The sequence below is a fragment of the Meriones unguiculatus genome, chromosome 3 (assembly GCF_030254825.1).
Source record: "Meriones unguiculatus strain TT.TT164.6M chromosome 3, Bangor_MerUng_6.1, whole genome shotgun sequence".
NCBI classification, from domain to species: Eukaryota; Metazoa; Chordata; class Mammalia; order Rodentia; family Muridae; genus Meriones; species Meriones unguiculatus.
In genome coordinates this window covers 126,834,252-126,857,274 of record NC_083351.1, presented here as the reverse complement: position 1 = coordinate 126,857,274, position 23,023 = coordinate 126,834,252, and the positions used below count along the sequence as shown (strand labels likewise).

Below are 23,023 nucleotides of genomic sequence, written 5' to 3'. Positions count from 1 at the left end.
AATCATGGAATTACATTCTTTGATACTAAAAGTACGTACAAAATATGAGTCAAATCAGTTGCTACCATGGAGAGACTTTACCTAATGCTTGCAAAACCAACTCATTACTTTAAATTGATGAGCTTAATAGGGACCATGAAGAAAGGCTACAAATGGAACCCCAGTCTAATCCATGATTCCACCTCACCCCCATGTTTCTGGCAAATGTGGAGATGTCATTTGCTTAACAGGTACAGAATCTTGCAACAGGTCATTGGAAACTCAAAGAGCAGAGGAAAGTGCTCTGAAAGAGCATGCAAACTAATGAACATTTGTTTAAAACACTGCAGTTTTTACTAACCAAGGAAACATCCATTAAAAGTCACTCACTGAAGTTGGTGTTCCTGTGTGCTCTAACCAGAAGCCTTTTTCGTTCACCGTAAGCAGGGATATCTAGATCATCAATGGCCAACAGGCCTCAGCTGAAGCCCGTCAAAGTACCTTCGATAAAGAACCATTCTTATCAATTCATCTTGTGCTGGAACAATATACTAAGTAGGACCCCAACCCTCCTACCCCAGCCCTGAGGGTTAGTCCCTAGGATCCTAAGAAGGTAACAAACCAGGTCAGAAAAGTGACTGTTCAACAGCCCAGAGAAAAAATTACCCCATACTATCTGCTTCTTGTAGACAGGCACTCAGGGCTAAGTCGTGTGTGTGTGTGTGTGTGTGTGTGTGTGTGTGTGTGTATGTGTTCATTTGTGCTGCCCTGGCTGTCTTGAAACTCATTATATAGACAAGGCTGGTGTCACAGTGATCCTCACAGTGTGTCCCCGTGCTAGGATTAAAGAGTGTGACATCAAGCCCTGTTTGTGTCAGGTTTTTGACTATTCTCTTGCCTTAAAGTCAGGCTTTCACATTTAAAAGATTTGAATGCTAGAAAGGTTTACAGACAACAGCTTAATATAAAAGGAAAAATATGCAGCACAGTTTCTAGTTAATTCTTAGTAACTAGAAAATGTTACACATTTTGTAGGGCTTTGTTTTCACTCCCCTGTTAGAGCCAAGACTTTGAGACCCTGCGGTTGATAGTGACTTTGAATAGCACGTTTTCAAACAGCACAAGCATAAGTGTAGAAAATGACAGATTTAATATACACGTTTAATTTTCAAGTGTGTTAAGCACTTAGGGAATTCCCATCTCTTGATGCTGGAGGATCTAGCAGGCCAGCAGTATAAGGTTTATGAGAAACCACGTGTTTTGTGGGTATTTCTTTATATCAGCAAAGCTAAGCCACCAATCATGCCAGGTGGGTGGCACACACCTTTAATCCCTGCACTTGGGAGGCAGGTGGGTAAGTCTCAGGCAAGTTACAGGCTAGCCTGGTCTACACTAGACACATCAATCTGTAGGATGCTATCTAGATGACCAGGGAGGAAAAGAAATCACATTGTGCTTATATTCCACCTTGTATTTCATCTCGTACTCAATCTGCAGCAGTTTATTATTTTGTTTCGCTTTTTTTTTTTTTTAATAGCCATAAGCACAATTTGAAGACACTTAGGTTAACTATTTCAGGACATTTTTGGATCATATATTCTAAATTTTCTAGTATCTTTAATGATATTTGGTTAATATCTTCTCAAGGAATCTTCCTTTAAAAGCAACAAACAAACAAACCCACAGCAAATAAAATTAATATTTTGAGATTTGAGCTGCTAAACTGTTGTCTAGTGATATAACTAGGATATCACGTGTGTGTGCGCGCGCGTGCATGTGTGCGTGCGTGCGATTATACTGTTAGAAGACATATAATATATATACATACGTAAGTCTATTTTTGAACTCTGGAAGAAACTTTTCAAAACCTGTACAGAATAAGGTAATTCTTAAGGTTCTTAGAAAGTTAGAATCAGAAAGGAAAGCCAGTGAGCTCTGTCTTCATTTCCTGGGAAGTCTTAGTTCTCTGAAACACCTCCATCCATTTTTCTCTTTCTTGTTGAGATTATGCAACCAATTTGTTTAAGATGACATAGAAACTGAATCCCTGAAGGCTATTTAGATAATGTGTGTTGTTTTAATGATTAGGACATCACAGGTATTGCTCTGTCCTGAAACCAGTCCTGCCTAAGGTCCCTTGAATTATCTTTCCACACTTGGCAATTGTGTTTATATACCTTGTAGTTTGTCTTGTACTCAATCTGCAGCAGCTTTTTGTTTTGTTTTAAATAACTATAAGTGCAGTTTGAAGGCAATTAGATTAGCGATTTCAGGACATTTTTTTGGATCATACACTTCAAAATTTTGAGACAGGGGTAAGCTGAGTATATTACTTCAAGAAGCAAGTTTCTATTCAAGAACTTGATATTACCAGGCATTTCTTATCTAGTGACCTGCCTAATTTGGTCAGGAGTCATGCTATATCAAATGAGCCTACACAGTCTTATTTTTTCAAGAAGAGTTCTCCTGGCTTTTTACATACTACTGCAGAAGCTTTCTAACCTTCAGTATGCTAGGACTCTAGTATTAATATAATAATATATAATATAAAATAATAAGTTCTCAGGTCCCTGCTCCCTCTATAAACCTAACACTCAGAAAACAAAGTCTCTTGTTAATTGTTAATTTGCTTTGCTTTGTTTTGTTGAGATGAAATCTCTTTGCTGCCCAAGCTGATCTCCATCTTTTGGGCTCAAATAATCCCCTTGCCTTGGCCCCCAGAGAAGCTGAAACTAAAGGTATACACCAACATGCCCAGCTCCTAGATTTTTTTAATGACCTCCTTTGTGTTTCATCTTATTTAAAAGCAACAAAACCTGTTCAAAACATTATCTGAATCATTAGGAACTTTCATTAAAGTGATATTTAATATTCTGAGCACAGGAGATGTCAGGAAACAGCAAATTAATAATTAAAAAAATTATTAGCCATTGAAGTTAGCATTATTAGCCACTAAAGTTAGCACAATCACCACTACTCTTGGAAATGAAGCTTGATGCCTTGTTGGCAAGGCCTTACCCAGCTAGAATAGATTATATCAAACAAGGAAATGTGGGCCAGTAAGTTTCTCATGGAAGGTTATTGCCAGCCGTAAGGGTAGACTGAGCACCAAAACAAAGGGCGCATTCTACCAGAAAGGCCACCTAGAATTGAGAGACAGCGTGTCAGAATGACAGCACTTAACAGTCGTGGGCTGAGTCTATGGAAGCGTACTGCTGCCTTCTTCCAGAAGGCTGGTCTAGACATAGAAATGTAGCAGGCACATGAGTTAGTTCCACGGATTATAAACGATTTTTGCACACATCCCAGTCCGAGGGTTCTGCACTGATGTGACAAGGCAGCTGGATCCTTCTTCCTTCAAACTCTTAAAAACCCAGCATGTGTCTGAAACCTGAGTTGCAGAAAGGTGGAGCCACACTGAAGCATTGGCTTTCTGGATTATGTGAATGTGGGACTCTGCCTGGGAAGGGAAATCTCGTTGGGATTTATAGCATTCAGCCAGAAAGAAACCAAATATCACGCAGTATTTTTCTGCACTGGTTTGTGGAAGAGGAAAAGCTTATAATTTACTTTCCTCTTTTAAAGCACCCTGGTGTGGTTATAAGATCATAATGTAATTCTGCTGTTGTGTGTGGCTCAGCATTTATAACCTAAGATTGCAAACACAGATCCTTCTAAGCATCATGCTTTCTTTAACTCATACCTTCGTACAGAGTTCCAAGGTGACTAATGGTACTTGAATAAAGAGTGAAATGTGTTTACTAGGATTGTGTACACACTCATCCTAGGAGAACTTCCAGAGGGTTGAGTATTGTGTCATTAGGTCTACACAGAAGCACAGCACCTCCTTTGGGGCTATTTTCAAGTGCGAACAAACAGCTACGTCCAGAATAGCCTTGAAAACAAACTGCTAAGTTCTTTAATATGATTTTATTTAAAAACTAGCTGAGGGCTAGGAAGATGAATTTTGGTAGACGCTTCTCACCCAGCTTAGAAAGGTATGTGAGCAGATCATAGAAGAAAAAAAAAAAAAAAAAAACGAATACTCTTATTTATTCCCAGAAATCCAATAGTTGTGTGGATGAGTCTTTTTCCTCATTTGACTCTTCAGTTTTGTTTTTAATTTTTGAGATTGTAATTTAATTTCTCTTCATTCCTCCTATATACTCTGTTCACTCTCCTTCAAATTTATGGTCTCTCTTTCACCAATGGTTATTGCATCCATACACATATTTGTAAACACATGTATATTCCTAAATAGAACCTGTTGAGTCCACATAATGCTATTTAATATGTATGTTTTCAGGGCTGACCATTTGGCACAGGAGAACAAATGATGTGCTCTTAGCTGTGGAAGACCGCTTCTCCAACTCCCAGCTTTACTTGCTTGCCCGTAGTTCTGCGTGTAGAATTGAGGCCTCATGGGCACCCCTTACCCCAACCCCCTGCGGTTTGGCATGTTTGTTGGTATACTCCTGTTCAGCTCAAGTTTGGACTGTCATGTTGATGAGACTTTACGGGTATAGCTTCTGATGTTACTAGAAGGCATACTCTTCCTGATTTTTCACCCCTTAACAATCTTTCTTTCTGCCCCCTCTCAGCGTTTCCTGAGCTTTACATGCGGGGGTGTTTTGTAGATACATCTGATGGGATTGGGCTCCACAACTCTGCATTTTGATTGGTTGTGGTTTTCTATAGTAGTCTTTGTTGTGAAGACAAGTCTTGCAAAGTTCAAGCACAATATCCTTGTTGCAGTTAGATGCCAAATGCCACGTGTGTTATGTGTTCACTGTGGTTTTGTATCTGATCCATGAGATTTCTATTCAAATGACTGCCCAAATACCCTGTGATAGATTCCAGATATGTGTATGTCAGCAGTTACATTTTTTTAAAGTAGAAAAATATTCAAATTCTTCATGTAAGTTGTTCATTCTTTAGAAATTTTTCTGCCAGGATTTAGGATGAGGAAGACACAGAAAGAAACAGAGTATCACTCACTATCTGATAATACAAGATGGAGTTTTTCTGTTCAAGTTGTTGTTGCTGCTGCTGTTGGCATTGTTGTTTTACCTTGAAATAGTTTTGCTATGTAGCCCAGGCTGGCTTCAAACACACGCACACACACACACACACACACACACCAACAACTCTCAGCATGCATCATAAAACTGTTCTGTGACAATATTTTTAAAGTTGAATTATTTAACTCCTGTATCCTAATTTTTCGGGGCTTGTGTATGTGTGTGTTGTTTTGTTTGTTTTCTTTTTCTTTTCTTCTGTTTTGTTTTTGAGATAGGGTTTCTCTGTGTAACCTGTCTGTCTTGGAACCCACTTTGTAGACCAGGTTAGCCTCAACCCTTTGTAGATCCACCTGCCTCTGCCTCCAGAGTGCTGGGACTAATGGTTTGTGCCACCATGTCCAACACATGATTTCACTTTTTAAAATCTGGTTGGTGCTCACTTCTACCACAGTCACCATAGTACAGAGTTTTGAATCCCACCGCAGCTACCAACCGCAAGTTCCTTGGCTAAGTTTTTATTCCCTGAAGAAAGCTTTCAAGTGACAGAGATAGGTATGCTATTTTGCTGGTCCTGCAACAACTTCACAGCAGGTAAAACAAGGACTCAGGGACATTCTGAGACATTCCCATGGGCTTTCCAGTCAAAAAGCATTCACAATGTGCTTCTTGCTGATTAACGACTATATCAGAGGCCCAAAGGATTAATATCTCTTGTCACTGGGCTTAGAGAGAAGCCTGGCATTTGAGCCAGCTCTTCACTGTTCACCATCTACCCCAGAGGAACTCTTCCTTCCCTATCCACCACCTGAGTCAGACTACTTTAATTCATTGGCCTCTTCCCAGAAGTGCTTTGGCTCAAGGTACAAACTTGCTCTTCAAGTTCCCAGGCACCTTTGAGCTGCAAAGTTCAAAATATGCAAGGAAGAGCAGACTGTGTCAAGCCTCCGCCTCCCCAGAAAGCCGTGTTCTCCTTTCTCCCAGAATCATAACATTCTTTCCTATGAGCCTTACCTCAGAATTTGAAGGAGTCACTCAAGGCTTGTCCCATGAGTGAGTCCGCATATGTCTAAATGGAAGACAAGAAGTAGTAAGGAATGATGTAGCTTAAGATCCATCTCAGTACAATGCCCTTGAGCTCCAAGTTACAGTGGGAACCTTGCTGACCTCTTTTCCCGCATAGCTCTTGATATACAGTGCCAAGGGGGACAAAAGCATGTGTGAAAACAGACACTGCATTGTTAAGGAAATCTGTGTCCAATAATCCCCAATGCAGAGCTCTGTACTGCTGACTCTGTACAGTTCTGTACAGCGGATAGAGCCCCACTACGCTCTCACTTGAAGCAAGGTGCGCTGCCCACAGCCTGGGTGTAGGGAAACCATGACAGAACTAAGCCCAAACAATGAGTGCTAACAACGTGAAACAAAGGCAAAGGTGATTTTTGAAGCCTCTGATTCCCATAAGCCAAAATTTCAATGCCACTTCCTTCTCCTTGTAGAATTGAATTACAGGACAGGGCTGGATTCCGGTTTTCCTGTTTCACCTAAGCTACAGGAGGTCATACTTGGGAGTGGTAGCACATCGCCTCTCCCACAGTGATTGGTCAGGATACTGAAGCTAACATGCATGTAAGCATGTTGGGCTTTCTGGGTTTTTTTGTTTTGTTTTGTTTTGTTTTGTTTTGTTTTGTTTTCATTTTGTGTTTTAGAGACAAGGTCTCACTATATATAGCTCAGGTTGGCTTCAACCTCAAAGTGATCCAGCTCATTTGGCCAAGTGCCAAACTACAGGCAGGGCCACCTCACCTGACCACGGCTATACTAACATCCACCTTAAGCCTCATGTCCATACTGAAAACATTCCCATTCCGAATGAGCCAAAGAACAGAGGATAATCCCCCACTACCCTCTTTCTCAGAATCCCCCACTACCCTCTTTCTCAGAATCTCAATACATGAAGCAGATCTCCTTGCTTGGTTTTATTCAGATAGGCATATTAACTGTATCCAGGTTTCCCAAGGGACTGGAGCAGTCTGTGGTTAGCAAAACTGCTTGTTCTGGTTTTTCCATGCTAATGCAGATAAAAGGTTGAGTGTACAGACAAACATCAGCGTACTGAAACAATTGAGTAAAAATACAGCTGAAAATTAACCATCAACGTGAGACTTTGGTCTAAGCTGTGAATAAATTTCAGACGATCCTTGACCCTTGTGCATTGGGTGGCATGGCTAATCTACAGAATTGGGCCTTAATACAGGTTCACGAAGCTCCTTTAAAAGCTAACCCCCACAAACAGCAGTTATGCTGATCACTTCCTCTAGCTCCGAAGGGAGATTTTGCTAATACAAAATTGTTTTTAAAATAAAAGAGTTGGGGGCTGGACACAAAATCAGGAAAGGTCAAAATTAGTCAAAAATATTAAAAGTTACAAATTTCAAAAGTCGAGCTTATCGTGCTGAGAGAGAAAGAGAGAGTGAGAAAAGGAAGAAGAAGGAGAGGAGAAGAAGAAAGGCCAATGAATTACATAGTAGAGACTGTCCTGAACTGAGAACTAAATTTAAAGTCTTTGATCGGTGAGCTGTGTCTCAGACATAGCCAAAACAGCGAGACCCAAAGGCCAGTTTGACCAAATATGAATTCTGCTACTTGGGCTGGAGGTGGGAGAGAATTCAGTGACATGTAGAATGAGATGCTGCAAAACCCTTAAACTCTTTTTCTGTTTTTGTTCAGAGAAGACTGTAAAACACTCAGCTAAATTGTTTTCTTGGGTTTTGTTTGTTTGTTTTTCTTGCTGTGCTTACTAAACCAATTGTTTTGTTTTGTTTTGATTGGGTTGGGTTGGGTTGGGTTGGGTTGGGTTGTGGTACAGGGGATGGACCCTGGGGACTTTCATGTTAGCAGCACCCTCTGGCTCAGATACATTACACCCCTAGTCCCAGAGGATTTTCTTGGTAGAGCCTCCATGTAATGAGCTTTACACAATCTGCTTAAAAAAAAAAGTTTAGAAACAGACACATATATTCCCTAAGAATAGTCCAATAGTGTTTCCTTCTGGAAACTAGATTTTTCCTGGTACTAGCCGTATGCCAGCAGCTTTTAATTGTTACATCTTCTTTGCTAGGTGGAAGTAACTCAGAATAATTCCTGGCCCTGTGTCCCATGAGAACATACATTTGTAGGCTCTTCACCCGGAGTGAGGCAGGAGATGGTTGGCTGGCACTTTGGTACACCCTCTCACCTTTTCACCTATGTCACTAACTAGAGAGTGTCTCTCCATGTTTCAGGTTGCTAACCGCCGGAGCACCTGCTGTGGAAAAGCTGTGTTTGCTACCATGCAATAGTGAACAACACAGCCCGCTGGACACTGGGTGGTAGCTTAACCATCACTGCATTTGTTAAACATTGGCTTGTTGTCTTGATTTCATTTACTGGTTTTTATAGACTCCTCTATATTTCTGGCAGGTCTGGTATTCACTATGGAGCCCAGGATGATCTCAAACTCACAGCAATCCTCCTGCTTCAGTTAAAAAACAGATCCCCACATAGACGAGACTTTCAGTGTCAAACTCTGAAATGATATTCTTTCTCTCCTCTGCCCAAAGTTGATTGTCTGGGGAACTCTTATCTTTAGTTTGTCTTGCTTCTAAGTATAGAAAGCAGTTTCTTAGTTCAGGACTTTATATTTTGATTTGGTCTTGCACCATCAACTCCCAAGGCGCATGCTCACTATAAGCGCATAACCTGCACAGAAATGCCTAACTTGTATATTACACAGGTGTGAGGACTCTACAGCAGTCAATATTTACAAGAACGTCTTCCCGGGACTCTTTTGAGTTAATTATACATTAACATAGTATAATTACCCAAGTCAAGAAGATGCAACAATCTTTTGGTAACCTTATTTTTTATTAGTGTGGTGTATGTGGTGTGTGTGTGTGTGTGTGTGTGTGTGTGTGTATGTGTATGTGTCTGTGTGTGTGTCTGTGTGTGTGTGTGTGTGTGTGTGTGTAGGTGTGGTTTGTTAGTTGCATGTGTGCCAAATAGCGTGTGTCAGTCACAGACCATCTCCATGGAGTCATTTTTGTCCTTCCACTTTTACATGGGATTCCAGGGATTGGATTTAGGTCACCAGGTTTTCTGAATAACCGCCTTTCCCTGAGCCATCTTTGTGATCCACGGAAAGCTCGCTTGTCTGCTCCGTTTGCATTTGCAGAATAGACTGTCATGTTAGATCATAAGGACGGAAGTAGTTAGGGGAGGAGATCACTCAACAAGTGTGAGACGTTAGTGGTACATCTCCGTGTGTTTCCTCAGAGGCTACTTCAAAGACAGCGGAGAAGGTATTTGCTGCCTGTTGGTCCTGAGGTCTGTCTTACAGGGTAACATTTCACATGTCCTGCTACACATCCCGGCTGGAAGAGGCACCTGTGACAAGGAAGTGCATTCCCTGTGCAGTACAGAGTCCTGGAGGCAAAAATGTTCATGCTGCTCTCTTCTTAAGTCTCCTTGCTTCCCTTCACTATGTCCACTTCGTGGACCTCTCTGTGAAGATTGTAACTGTTATGTTAAAAGCCCTTGGGATTGCGAATTTTGAAAATAGAGGTTAAAGGTTGGTGGGATTTGAGAACAGCAGATGAAAAATCGTTACAAGGAGGGAACCAAATTCACTTTTGAACTCAACAGCTTATCATGGTTATGTTTTGTGTTGAAGAGTGCATTTATTGTTCCCAAAATAGAGGCACTTTTTATACAGTTTTCAGGGTAAAGGTTTAATATCTTGGTTTATAGACATTCCCCTGTGTCCACAGTGGCTTGATTCCAGGATCCCTCCTCTCCCGCACAATCACAAACATCTCTGATGTTCAAAACCATGTACATAGGTACATGGTTTACTTGAAATTATCTAGTATATGTCTCTAGTATATATCAAATCATCTCTAGACTTTTATAATACCTAATATAATGTAACTGCTAGGAAAATAGTTTTTATACAGTTTTATTTAGGAAATAATTTTTTAAAATATCTGTACATTTTCAGTACAGATAAAGTTTTTTGGTTCTAAGATTTTTTATTATTATCATTCATTACAATTTATTCAATTTGTATCCTGGCTATGGTCCCCTCCCTTGTCTCTTCTCAATCCCACTTTCCCTCCCTCTTTTTCCCCTATGCCCCTCCCCTCTTCCACTAATAAGGGAAGTCCTCCCCCCCTTCTATCTGACCCTAGCCTATTAGGTCTCATCAGAATTGGTTGCATTGTCTTCCTTCTCTGGCCTGGAAAGGCTGCACCTCCCCACCCCCAAGGGTGTGGTGATCAGAGAGCCTGACCCTGAATTCATGCCGGAGAAAGTCCCACTCCCCTTACTAGGGACCCTACTTGGAGACTGAGTCTATGAGCTACATCGAGCTGGGGTTTTAAGTCCTCTCCATGCATTTTCCTTGGTTGGGGTATCACTCTCTTCAGGACCCCCAGGGCTCGGTATTTTTGGTGCTGTTAGTCTCCATTTGGAGCTCCTGTCCCCTCCATGTCTTTCTATATCCCCCTTCTTTCATAAAATTCCATGCATTCTGCCCTTTTAAGGTATTTTTGATCAGCATATTTTGAACTAATAGATATAGAACATTTGAATATGGAATGTTGAATGTATTAGGTATTTATACCATATTACCCTGAACTTTGAAATAAGATTCTTTACTATGTGTGGGATGGGGCTATTGTCAAGTCCTTCACTCAAAGTTATTCTAGCATTGTGACTTAAAAAAAAAAAAAAAAGTCCTGCCTATTCTGTATAATTAGAGTAAAAAGGTCGGGTAGAGGCTCAGATCTGAAGACCTGTGAAACTGTCGTACTGTCGCTTTAAAACCTCATAATAATTAAGGAGTACCACTGAGGCACCAGTAAAAGTCCTGCTGACTGGAAGGAAGGGCAGTCAACTCTAAGAAGGTGCCAGCTGGATGTTTTTACCCTTATAAAGCCTAGGCTAACTATTGCCACTATGCTGGCTTTTCCAGGTTGCAAAATTCTGTGAGTCACTTTAAGGACAAAACAAACTATAGCTGACTTGTATTAGTGCAAGCGACATAGTCATTCAAAGATGACTCATGCATCCTTCCGTGGTACACCTCTTAGAGCTTCTCAGAAACCAAGAATGATGTTGCAAGCTCCAAAATCATCTGACTGCAGTGATATGCAAGGAGGCCATTTCCACGTTCCTTCAGGGAGATTTGTTTGAAGTCCAAAATCCAACTTAGATGTCTTCACCCAAGTGGAAGCTAATCTTATTGGCTCAGCAAAGTTTCATTCCTACTGTTTTCTGTTTTACATGATTCCTTAAGGACCCCAGGATATAGGCTAACTTTAGATTCTTCAAATTTTTTCCAAGTATATGATCTTACTTCTCTTTTAAATCTTTTAATGAAGAAAACATCCTGTTCTAGAAAACTAGACAAAATAACTCTGTACATGACCCTGATATATATCTTTGAGATTTCATCTGTAACCCTTGTCTTTTACTGACCATTATGTGGCTCCTAGGTAATTTCTTCCTTCCTTGATCACAAGAGCCATAGAATCACGGTGTAAATGAAAGACTATATATGTAATTCAATATACACATCCATTTTTTTTCAGAAATTTATAATAAAGTATTTCTTCCCTATTTTTCCCTTTGGTTACTGTAACTATCTCTAAATGATATACAATCAAAGGAAGCCCAATACCTTTAGAACAATAGCAGTGCCATCAAATTCTGCCTTATTTAAACTTGGTGGCATAAGCCTGTAACTCAATACTTGGAAAGCTGAGGTAGGAAGTTGACCATTTCAAAGCCCACAGTATGCTTAAAGCCAGCTGAAGCAACTTAGTGAGACTTTGACTCAAATACTATAGTAAAAAGACAAGAGAGCAGGAGTGAAATATGAGCGGGGCACTTTCCTGGCATGTACAGGTTCAATCCTCCATGTCTGCTCCCCACAAAATGGTTGTCTGAAGAGAAAAAAAAAAGTTGTTTATAAAAACACATGGCCAGGTATTTCTAGTCACCTCAGCCCTTTCTAATTTGACTCAGGAAGCCAACACTTGATGTGGTTAGTGGCCTTGAGTTATACCCTGGCATGTCTTGTATGTTATGACTAAACCCACATGCCATGTCACCACCCTTTCCTCTGGATGTGCACCAGAGTGCTTTATGACACTTCTCAGATTCCTTTAAAATATTAAATTTTTGGTGTCAAAATTGCTAAATTGAATAACCTTAGTCTTTTAAAAAAATATGTAGGTTAGCTAGCTAAGTCTTTTCCTGTCAGATACAATATTCTGTTGGATGTGATAGTAAGCTTCTGGAATGGACAATAAATTCTAATGTCCATGATACTTTCTCAGCCATAAAATCCACCTAGTTTGGATCTTGTACCTCTGCTGTCCACATGAGCATGGTTGAACTCAGTGTCACACTGGCCTGAGCAAAGGAGATTTGAAGGGACACCCACAGGTGTGCTAGGTGCCTCCGCAAAGCAGAATAAAATGCATTCTATTCTGGGGAACATTCATAGGACCCATGTACTTGGACTAGGAATTAAAAGCATATTAAAGACAGATATACACATTACTATACAGATATAGAGTCCCCAAACTCCAAATAATACAGTTTTGTTTTGTTTTGTTTAGTGTATTTTTTTAAGTATGGGTATTTAAACTCTTTGTCACATTTAAGATATCCTGAAATCATAGTTCTTCAGCCATAAAATCAAGAAAATTTAGTGTGTCCACAGTATCAGTTGGAGTCCAACCCACATCAGTGATGTTAAGAGAACTTAATGATAAGTATAAGCTAGTTATAAAGTTGTTTTCTGGATAATTGAGATGATAAAGGCAGGACACACCAAATCTCATCCAATAAGCAAACTGCAGAAAACTGATGTAGCCTAGGGCTGACTAGAACACGAGCAGACATGAGCTTATGAGTTTGGGGGCACTCAGACTTCTGAGAAGGGAGGATGCTGATCTCGTGCTGAAGCCCTGTGCTCTGAGTGTCTGAGATCCCGAAGCTGAAGAGGACAGTGACGGCTGACGCTGGTGCATCCAATAGGAACATGATGAAGCTACATGTGCAAGTCCAAGAGGGGAGAGAGAGATGCTAGCTTTGGTCCTTTTCTCAGCTTGGCAATCTCCCGCTGGCATCTCTAATTGGCTGAGTTCATGTGCAACCAGCTGGCAAAGCAGAAGTGTTTGCAGAGACCTGGGCCACACGGTGCAAAATTGGATGGAAGAGGGAGGTTTTGAAGCTGACGCACTTTAATAACTGGTACAGGCTACCCCTTTATCCAGTCACCGTCCACAGGGATGTTTGTTTCTACATGTGTTTTAACTGCTTTCCTGCAGTAGAAAAGGTGTTACCATCCTGCAAGATGAGTCTACTCTTCATACAAGAAGAGGTTCCCACCTCACCACACCATGGAAAGCTCTGAAGTCCAAACAGGCACTACATCTATTCCTGGAAGACAGTTTGTCCCTATGAGCTACACTAACTCCCCTCTAGAATTTAGTCACAGCACCGCATAGAAAAAAATTTCTCATTACATTTCTGAAACAAACAAACAAACAAAAAATCATATATACTATAGGGAAAGTACAGAATTGTGAGAAGTTAGAAATTGGTAATACACACAAATTCACACACATGATAAATAAGGAAGAAAATTTACACTGCCAGGCTACTATCCATATGAATGACTCCCACATGCCAAACAAATCTTCTCCTTTTGAGAAGACAGGTCCTGAGGATGCAAGCATGAAGTAGCTCTGTGTGAGCCCATGTGATGAACAGGCACATTTAGAAGGGAAAGGAGAAGCTGCAGTGTGGTGGCCCACGCTTGTAATCCCAGCACTCAAGGAGGCAGAGGCAGGTGGATCTCTGTGAGTTTGAGGCCAGTGCGGCCTACAAAGTGATCCCAGGACAGCCAAGGCTACACAGAGAAGAAGGAGGTCTCAGAAAAAGAAGGAGGAGGAAGAAGAACAAGAACAAGCACAAGAAAAACAAGAAGAGAGGAGAGAGCTTCAGAGAAGAACTTGTCTTACCTACTATTTAAGGGGAAAAGCAGAACAATGGAAGGGAACAGAATGTAGGACCAGAGGCGCCTCAGCAAATGGGAAGATGTAAGGAGGGAAAACCAAAGGCTTTTCACAAAGAAACAGTGAACTTGGGGCTTGCATCCAGGTGTGAAAAGAACAGCGGGTGAAGATGATCAGGAGTAAAACATTCAAGAGCATTACATAGGAAATATGACAATAGCAAGTCTTTGCCTAAATTCAGGGGTGGGGGAGCTTCCACAGATTAATTTAGAGAAAATTTACCATTAAAAAGAAACCCTGTGGCAATCTAAATCAGTGAACACAAGCTGGGATGCAGAGCCTCAAGAAAGGCATGCTATATCAAACCACTACAAATGACCAAGTGGCTTAATGCAAGAGAAAATTATTACCACGGTTCTTCTGAAGGTAGGAAGTCCAAAATCAGGACGTGACATATTTGGTGCCTTGTGGAAGCTGTGAAGTAGAACCCCTCGCTATGTCCATGCTTCAGGTCAATATTAGTTGTCCCGTGGATTTCCTTGACTGACCGACACATCACATCAAGCCTTCTTTTGGATCCATATTCATATCTGCTTTGTGAGTTTCTGTCCCTCAAACATCTTGCTAACTTTTAAAAATAAAAGCATGTGTCGTTGGATTCAGATCCCTTCTGAAACCCATCACAATGCCATTTCATTGCAAAGACTACATCCTAGACATACACTTAGGGGCCACTACAGAATGAGATGCCTAAGATAGGATTTGTCAATGGAATGTCAAGAAAATCTGACACTGAACCATAATGTGTGGGATAGAATCTAGTTCTGTCATTTGGCAGGTAGTGAAAACTCTGTGCCTTGGTTTTCCTTGGGAAGATGAATTAATGCTATCATACAGGGCTCTTGAGGATTTTTAAGAGTTAAACAAAAAAAAATCAAGGCTTATTCTTTGTCTCTCATGTCTACAAAACAGCATGTATTCCCATGTGGTAGGTTTGGTCCACAGTGTTACCACACACAGGGCGCACGGTACAGAATGAAGAAGGCTTCTGTGGTAAAGGAGTGCCCCAGCCTAGAGATGGTCTTAAAGTAAAATTCTAGAGCAGGCCACGTCTCTTCGCTGCCTTTGGTCTGTAGTTTTAGAATGTGTGCCCTCTCAAGCTCCTCTGGGCATTCTGTAGAAACACCCTGTGGTAAGAGAATCTTTTGAAACACCAGTGTACTCAAGACACTGTGTGCTTGCAATGGCTGTTTTTTTTTCTTTAATGTAATTAACAGGGAGGCGTCACAAGAGCTTGGAACAACTGTTTTGAAGACGCTAGTGCTGAATAATAGCATAAAGACATGTATTAATACACTAATGAACTGTACAAGAGACACCAGTAAATTCTCTGATTAACTAAGCATGTCAACGGAAAGAATGGAATTCATTTATTTATATTACTAATTTTCAAAGAGCATATGAAATAGTGTGTTTTATTATGACAGTTTCATATGTATAGATCATTATGCTTTGATCGTATTTACTCCCACTATCTTCCCCCATCCAAACTTCTCCTGCCCGCTTCTGCCCTTCTAACTATTCCTCCTCATGCTTTCGTGCCATATATGCATGCTATATGTCACATATACATAGTCAAGACTCACCTATATTTAAATATAGACTCCACAAATGAAACAGGTATATAATATTTTCTTTTTTCTCCCCTCACAATTTCTTCTGTTGTTTCCCACTCTCTTCCTTCCCCCAAAAGTCCTCATTCTGCTAATCTGTCATAACCACATATGAGAGAACAAACAAAGATTACCTTTCTGAGTCTGACTTATGTTGCTTATCAGGCTGATTCCCAGCACTACTGCTCCCCCCCCCCCCCACACACCTATGGAGGTATTTAAAGTATGCTATACAGCACTGGAGCTCATATGTAGAATAATAATAATAATAGATGTTTAAGTCTATCAGTTAAATGATAACTCTACTCTTTTTACATCGGGGGAGCACTGGGGACAGAAGCCAGGTGTAGCAAGTCTTCTTCTATACCCCCAGAGCACAACTGCCTGTCTAAGCAGTTCTGTGGATAAGTGAAACTCTTAGCATCCGCCTTCTGACATCAGTTACAGTCTTATCAAGCTCAGCAGGTATGTTTCTATTTTGCTATGAAACCTAACCAGTTTGTGATCCCTATCTTTGATTATAGATTCGTATGCCAAAGTTCTAACACAAGTTGCTGAGCTAGGTAATCATTAAATGCTACCAGAAATCAAGCGCTTGAAGAAAAATTTACCAAACAATCTTTTCCCATTCTGGGAGCTTCAAAGAGAACAGCCCTGCTTTCAGAGGTCACTCTAACAGAGAAGGATTGGCAAGCATGTGCAGTTAGTAAGCGTATACAGGCAACAGACTGGCCCCTGTGGACGATGATGGTGTGGAGTTTAGGTTTGTTGTATTTTTTGCATCACTCTACCTTCTCTCTACCCACAGGTGTGAGTCGTGGGTTATGTTCATTTGAGACTTGCCGATTGGGGATTGTCTGTTGCCAGTGAGTGTCTGCTGCTGGATTTTCAGCTTGTCTTCCTGTCATGTCTAACGAAGTAGAGACAAACACAACCAACGGTCAGCCTGACCAACAGGCTGCACCAAAAGCGCCATCAAAGAAGGAAAAGAAGAAAGGTATGGGCAAATGGATCCTATTTGGCTACCTCATGAGCTTAGTCTCAAGTCCCAAGAAGGAATCTTTTTTGGCAGAAGTAAATGGTTTGCAGTCCCAAGAAGGAATCTTTTTTGGCAGAAGTAAATGGTTTGCCTCACATACACTTATTTCTGCACATCTGGTTGTACCAACAGTTCCAGTTAGGAAATTTTCATAGCCTTTTGTTTGATTATATGTTTCTTAATAGTTATTTGTTTAAATGTATGATTAATTATTCAACCATAGCTATTGTGCAGTTATCTTTCAGTAATTTATTTATCACTTTTATTTTTGCTAACATCAGTTTTTGAAAAGTCAAATTTAATTTCATTACATACTTTTCTTTTGGCTTTAAACACTGGTAGATAGTGTCCATATCCTTAGTCTGCCAGAGATGGAGAAGGTGCTGTGTCCTTCCTCTTTGCTTTGGCTGTTACTTCAGCTCTAGGAATGAGACAGCAGAGGCCTTTTGAGAGGAGAAAGAAAATACAAAGAAGGACTAATTATCCAATTATAGTCATAGAGATTTACCCTCAACTCACTTTAGTTTTATTTATGATACAAAATATTGGAGAAGTGTTTGGGCTATGTTTTTTATTAAACAGATTATGCTAAAATTTATTCAAAACATTTTTTTAAAACTTTGATAACTTTTTTGATAATTTTTGATAAAGTTTTTTGAAAACTTTAAAAAGTTTGGATATTTCCAGCCCCAAAATTCATGTGTTCTTATGAAATGTCTCGTCGACATTTTGTGTCTTGAGGAAATGTTTTTTTGTGTGTGTGTTTTAATTTTTTTCCTTTTAATTTCAATTCTATACCCAACATTATGGAACATGATTTTGCTTGAAAAAATAAGAAACTGGAAATCCAGTGTATGATCAATTACAATGTAATCAAGATTTATGGTATTCATTTTAGAGAGATACCTAGCACATATGATCATGCCTAAGGGCGACGCTTAAATATAAGCTTTATCCTGCATTTCTTTTTATTTTGTAGGTTCTGAAAAGACAGATGAGTATCTGCTGGCCAGGTTCAAAGGTGATGGTGTGAAATACAAGGCCAAGCTAATTGGTATTGATGATGTGCCTGATGCAAGAGGAGACAAAATGAGCCAAGACTCTATGATGAAACTCAAGGTAAAGAGGGAAAGAAGCCATTGTCTGTTCCAACCAGAGTCTAAAAGAGGGAATTCTGTTAGCTCCTATCACCCACATCTCTGTTACTGAAAAAGGTTTTGTATTCACATAGTGATCTGCCAGTGTTTTCTTTTCAGAGAAGCCATGGTTAACTCTGCATCTTTTGAGTCTTGTTCTAGAATTCCTCTTTAATGAAGGCTAGCAAGACTCTGAGTGCCCTTTCATGTGAGTAAGCCCAGCACTTGGATGAGCAAAGCCCATCCCTAGATTCTCTCATTAAATGATTTTAAAAGCTGTGGACAGTTGTGTGTGAATATATCTCCTTCTGCATGGAAGACACAGAATAAGGACTAGGAAGATGGCTCAGCGGGTAAGATTCTTGCCTTGCAAGTGAAAAGACCAGAATTTAGAATCTCCATCACCCATGAAAATGCTGGGCAAGTGTCACAGCCCATCTGAAATCCCAGTACTCCAGAGGCAGAGACACTATTCCCATGGCAAGATGGACTGGACTAGAGAATCAGTGAGCTTGTGCTCAAATGAGAACACCCTGCCTTGGTATATAAAGTAGAGAGCAACCAAGAAATATATTCAGTATCATCTGCTGCGCTCCACATGCATGTAGACCACACACATACACATATTCCAAAGTAATGGAAACCTTAAAAGAGGTCAAAGAGTGCTTGCTGACAGAGAAGGTGTTCAGGTAAAGTACAGGACTCCAGCAGAAAACTGATGGTCCTTAGCTATGGCCATTTAGTGTGTTGGGATTTTTACTGTGCATGTGTGCACACGCGTGTGGCCAGAGGCTGACAATGAGTGCCGTCCTTTATTATCCCCTGCCTAATTCTTTGATAAAGAGTATCTCAACGAACCTGGAGCTTATCAATTTAGATAAAGAGGCTGGCCATCAAGGCACACGATACTACAGTATCTGCACACCCAGCACTGAGATTACTGGTGTATGCCAGTAATTTTTATGTGGCTTCTTGGGAATCAAACTTGAGTCTTCTTGCTTTTGTGACAAACACTACTAACTGAGCCATCTCCCCAGGCCCAGTGTTTCAGAATTTTAAATTTCTGTACGATGCTACTATGTGGACCTAATTAAACAGCACAAGGTTTAGGAGGGTCATCGTGTGTGTGTGTGTGTGTGTGTGTGTGTGTGTGTGTGTATTAGTGTGTATTAGAGACATTAAATTTGTTAGCTTGCACATATTAGCAAGCACACTTTCACTGAACTAAATCCCTATTCCTACAAGATAGGTAGATAGATAGATAGATAGATAGATAGATAGATAGATAGATAGATAGATGGATGGATGGATGGATGGATGGATGGATACATACATACATACATGCATGCATACATACATAGATATCTTCTACTCCATCCTATTACTTTTGATGAAAAGTGCTTGATCCTTTTTTAGATGCCATCCAAGTTGAAAACAAAGCAGTTTGCCTTTCAAAGTTTCATCATACTTTAAAATGCATTTCTCTTATTTTCCCAATCTCACCAGGGAATGGCAGCAGCTGGTCGGTCTCAGGGACAACACAAGCAAAGGATCTGGGTCAACATTTCCCTGTCTGGCATAAAAATTATTGATGAGAAAACTGGGGTAAGAATTTGTGCTTGTTAGCAGTGGTGGACCACCTGAGTCTGACCATAGTTGATTTTCAGTGGGCAATTTCCTTTTCTTTCTCAAAGTAGGGAAAAGAATAAAATCATGCACTATGTCTCCAAAATAGACAATAGAAAGAGAGGCGTCAAGGAATCCTATTTTGAACTCGTTTCCTATAAAAGATGTGAATAAACCCCTAAACACAAGCGTGCTACCCTGTTGCATGGAATTTGTTTCGAACTTCAGACTGAACTAGGTTAATCTGGTTACCTAACTTAGTTCAGTGGACTGATCGTGTGTGAATTTGACAGCTAGTTCAAAACCTCTGGAATGTTTTCCCTCTGTCTTTCTCCTGTCCTTCCCAACCTGCAGATGTAACTTTCTGGACTGCACTTATACTTTTCCTTTCCTTTCTTTTTCTTTGTGGTAGCTATTGTTCTATCACACAAAATCTCTCTTGCTTCTTTATTATTTGTTTACTTTATTCTGATCAGTGCACAAAAGTATTTCAAGTCTTCTGTGGCACTTTTTCCTTCATTCTATAAAACATTGTAGGATTCAGTCACTTAAAGTGTCATTAGTAAATCTGCTATAAAACACTATTCATAGCAAGATGCTATAGGATGTCTATTCATCCCTTTCAAGAGGTACCTGTTATCTAATATGGAAAATTTGTTTGCAAGACTAAGAGTCAGGGCACCCTGGTAAATGCCCACTCAGCTTGCTGGTCCTCAGGCAACATTGACTTTATCATTATCCTTCAGCTCTTGACAACTTGTCATCTCAAGTCCTACAAAGAATGGTAGCAGGTTTCTTTCATAAGCATCATTTCCTTCTCTTCCAAATATAATTCCTTTGGCAAGTTAATTTTAATATTCACATAAATAATGGATATAGATTTATAACATTCATAAGAAACCATATAACACTATCATTTTGTTTTATAAAAATCTTCATTTGACAAATCCTAGTGCCTTGTAGAATAAAACTTAGCTGTCAAGTCAAACTCCACTGTACAGTGTGGTTAGGCTGCTCATTTAAGTTTGTCATTTAGTTAGGAAGATAGGCCTTAAGTTTTGTTTTATTTTGGTTTTTCCTGTTCTTTTATTGCACAGAATGGCTCAGATCAGGGTATTTGCTCTGTAGGTTGTTCATTTGGTCAGCTGGTTTTGAGATACTGTCTTGTTGTGTTGCCTGAGAGCTGGTCTTGAAATAAACTAATGACCTTCCCCAAACTCCCAGAGCTTATAAAGGCCACATCACATGCAGCTTGATTTAGGCTGCATTAAGGCCTACCTAGTCTCACTCAACTTCATAAATTCTTGAACTTATCTCAGTTCTTCCTTGTATGTGGCATTATATCTTTTGAATAGAAAGAAAGTCAAGTACTTGTATTTTTAGAAAGGATGTTTTTCTACTTTTGTTTTCTTGTTGTCCTTCCTTTTGTAGCCATTTCTAGCAAAATTAAATCTAGATTTTTGCCTTGAAACAAAGATGAAAATATCTTTTTTCAAGGGCTTTAAACCTTTTGTGTATGTCTTACATGTTTCTAATACCTAGCTGTGATAGCCAGCAAGTACATTCCATATTACTCAGTGTTGTTCTTTTATGTCCCCTTTTAAGGTAATAGAGCATGAACATCCAGTAAATAAGATTTCCTTCATTGCTCGTGATGTGACAGACAATAGAGCATTTGGTTATGTGTGTGGAGGAGAAGGCCAGCATCAATTTTTTGCCATTAAAACAGGGCAACAGGTAAGCTCTAAGACACAGTACGCCTGAGTACTGGTCCTCTGTTGAGAATAGAAGTGTTTGTTATTTGACAGAATTTACTGAAAATAATGTGTCAGGCCCATACTGGTTCTTTGGGCCAATAATCATTCAGAGAATAACTTTAGCCTAAGAATCTACTTAAAATGTCAATGATACTCATGTGTGTGGCAAAATAATTGTGAGAATAGATTTTCTAATAAAGCTACTAACGAATTTCGGACAGTATTGGATTATTCCCAGAAACCTTGAAGAAATTCCAAAAGCAGTTTTATCTGGATACTTGAAAAAAACCACTATTGTGAGAACTGTTTTTAACATTAATGAAACATTCATTAACCCTATGTATTTTATTTACTGAGAGTGGTCATTCTCTATAAATAAGGGAAGGATATAATAATCTCAAGTATAAATAAAAAATATTAATAAGAACTGATTATGGGCATGGAAAGAAGATGGGAACAAAATGCTTTCTGTTGTTTCAGGCTGAACCATTAGTCGTCGATCTTAAAGACCTTTTTCAGGTTATCTATAATGTAAAGAAAAAGGAAGAAGAAAAGAAAAAGGCAAGTGCTGTTTGATGGAAGTTCTTCTGTATTTAAAACTATACCTAGGGCCATGTTTAGTGTTGTATACCATGTCTGAAGAGCTGGGCTTCTCTCCATCCAAGTATAGAATTGTCTATTGTTCTTAGTAGGACAGTTCTTAAGATTCTGTGTTAAGAACATCTGATTTGCAGTCTCTGACTCCTTATAATATTCATAGTAATTACATGACTTAACAGAGCAACTATCTTAGGGTTTCTATTGCAATGAAGAGACATCATGACGACAGTGACTCTTATGAAGGAAAACATTTAAGTGGGGCTGGCTTACAGTTTTAGAGGTTAGGTCCATTATCATCATGACAGCATTCACACACCAGTCTATGGGGGCCATTCCTAGTCAAACCATCACAGCAATGTAGCTTATATCTGTGAAGTGTTCAAAACCAGTATCTAGATGATGGGGGGAGAGGGGACATATAGCAAAATATACAAGCCTTTGTCCCTTTTGCCTTTGAATGTGGCTGTGTTTGTTCCCTTATCAACTCTTGTACCAAGCTCACTGACTGCATCTTTCTTTTTAGGTTGAAGAATCCAACAAAGCAGAAGAGGTAACACTGCCTCTTTATTTCCTGTGATGAGTGGGATGCGTAGAAGCCATGTTTGCTATCTGCAAATGCACTCTTCTCTCCTGACTAGATTCTCAGGGCTAGGGACCAATCTTTCCATGGAAGATAAATAGTTAAATTATTAGATACCAGGCTGTAACAGCTTAATGGGAGTAATAAGGCAGAAAAAAAATAAGTGTTATGGGGATACTTCATCAACTAAACCTTTTAATATTTGCCTTTTGTTTTCAGAATGGGAGGGAGGCTCTAATGACCCTTGATGATCAAGCTAACAAGCTGAAGCTGGTATGTTTGTGATGTTTTGCGATTCTTATTCATTTGAACATGGGTTTCTACCTCCTATAAATGTTGCTAATACTGGACCTATATTGAATCCATAGGAAATTTCAATTGGGACAATATTTTTCTATACAATCCTATAATTTTATGTTAGTCTACTAAAATGACTATTTGAGTAAGTCACTGGTATCTAATATAGTATTTCTTTAAGGTATTGGCCAGAGTGATGTGCTTGGGGAAAAGTCTATATATACTCCCTGATATAAGTAGCTTAATA

At 39.7% G+C, this 23,023-nt stretch overlaps 1 protein-coding gene across 8 annotated transcripts in view; it reads left to right on the top strand.

Moving 5' to 3' along the window:
* Dab2 (DAB adaptor protein 2) overlaps nucleotides 1–23,023 on the top strand; it is a 135,846-nt gene that overhangs the window by 98,461 nt on the left and 14,362 nt on the right. For 6 of the 8 annotated variants that reach the window (XM_060380518.1, XM_060380519.1, XM_060380521.1 and 3 more), the window contains 7 exons: nucleotides 16,550–16,738; nucleotides 17,760–17,899; nucleotides 19,423–19,521; nucleotides 21,148–21,279; nucleotides 21,780–21,860; nucleotides 22,423–22,449; nucleotides 22,699–22,752. In XM_060380518.1, the coding sequence (XP_060236501.1) occupies nucleotides 16,648–16,738; nucleotides 17,760–17,899; nucleotides 19,423–19,521; nucleotides 21,148–21,279; nucleotides 21,780–21,860; nucleotides 22,423–22,449; nucleotides 22,699–22,752 (624 nt within the window). In that variant the 5' untranslated portion in view covers nucleotides 16,550–16,647. Of the gene's footprint in view, nucleotides 1–16,114; nucleotides 16,207–16,549; nucleotides 16,739–17,759; nucleotides 17,900–19,422; nucleotides 19,522–21,147; nucleotides 21,280–21,779; nucleotides 21,861–22,422; nucleotides 22,450–22,698; nucleotides 22,753–23,023 lie in introns of all 8 variants that reach the window. The other 2 variants (XM_060380520.1, XM_021654491.2) reach the window with 1 other exon arrangement.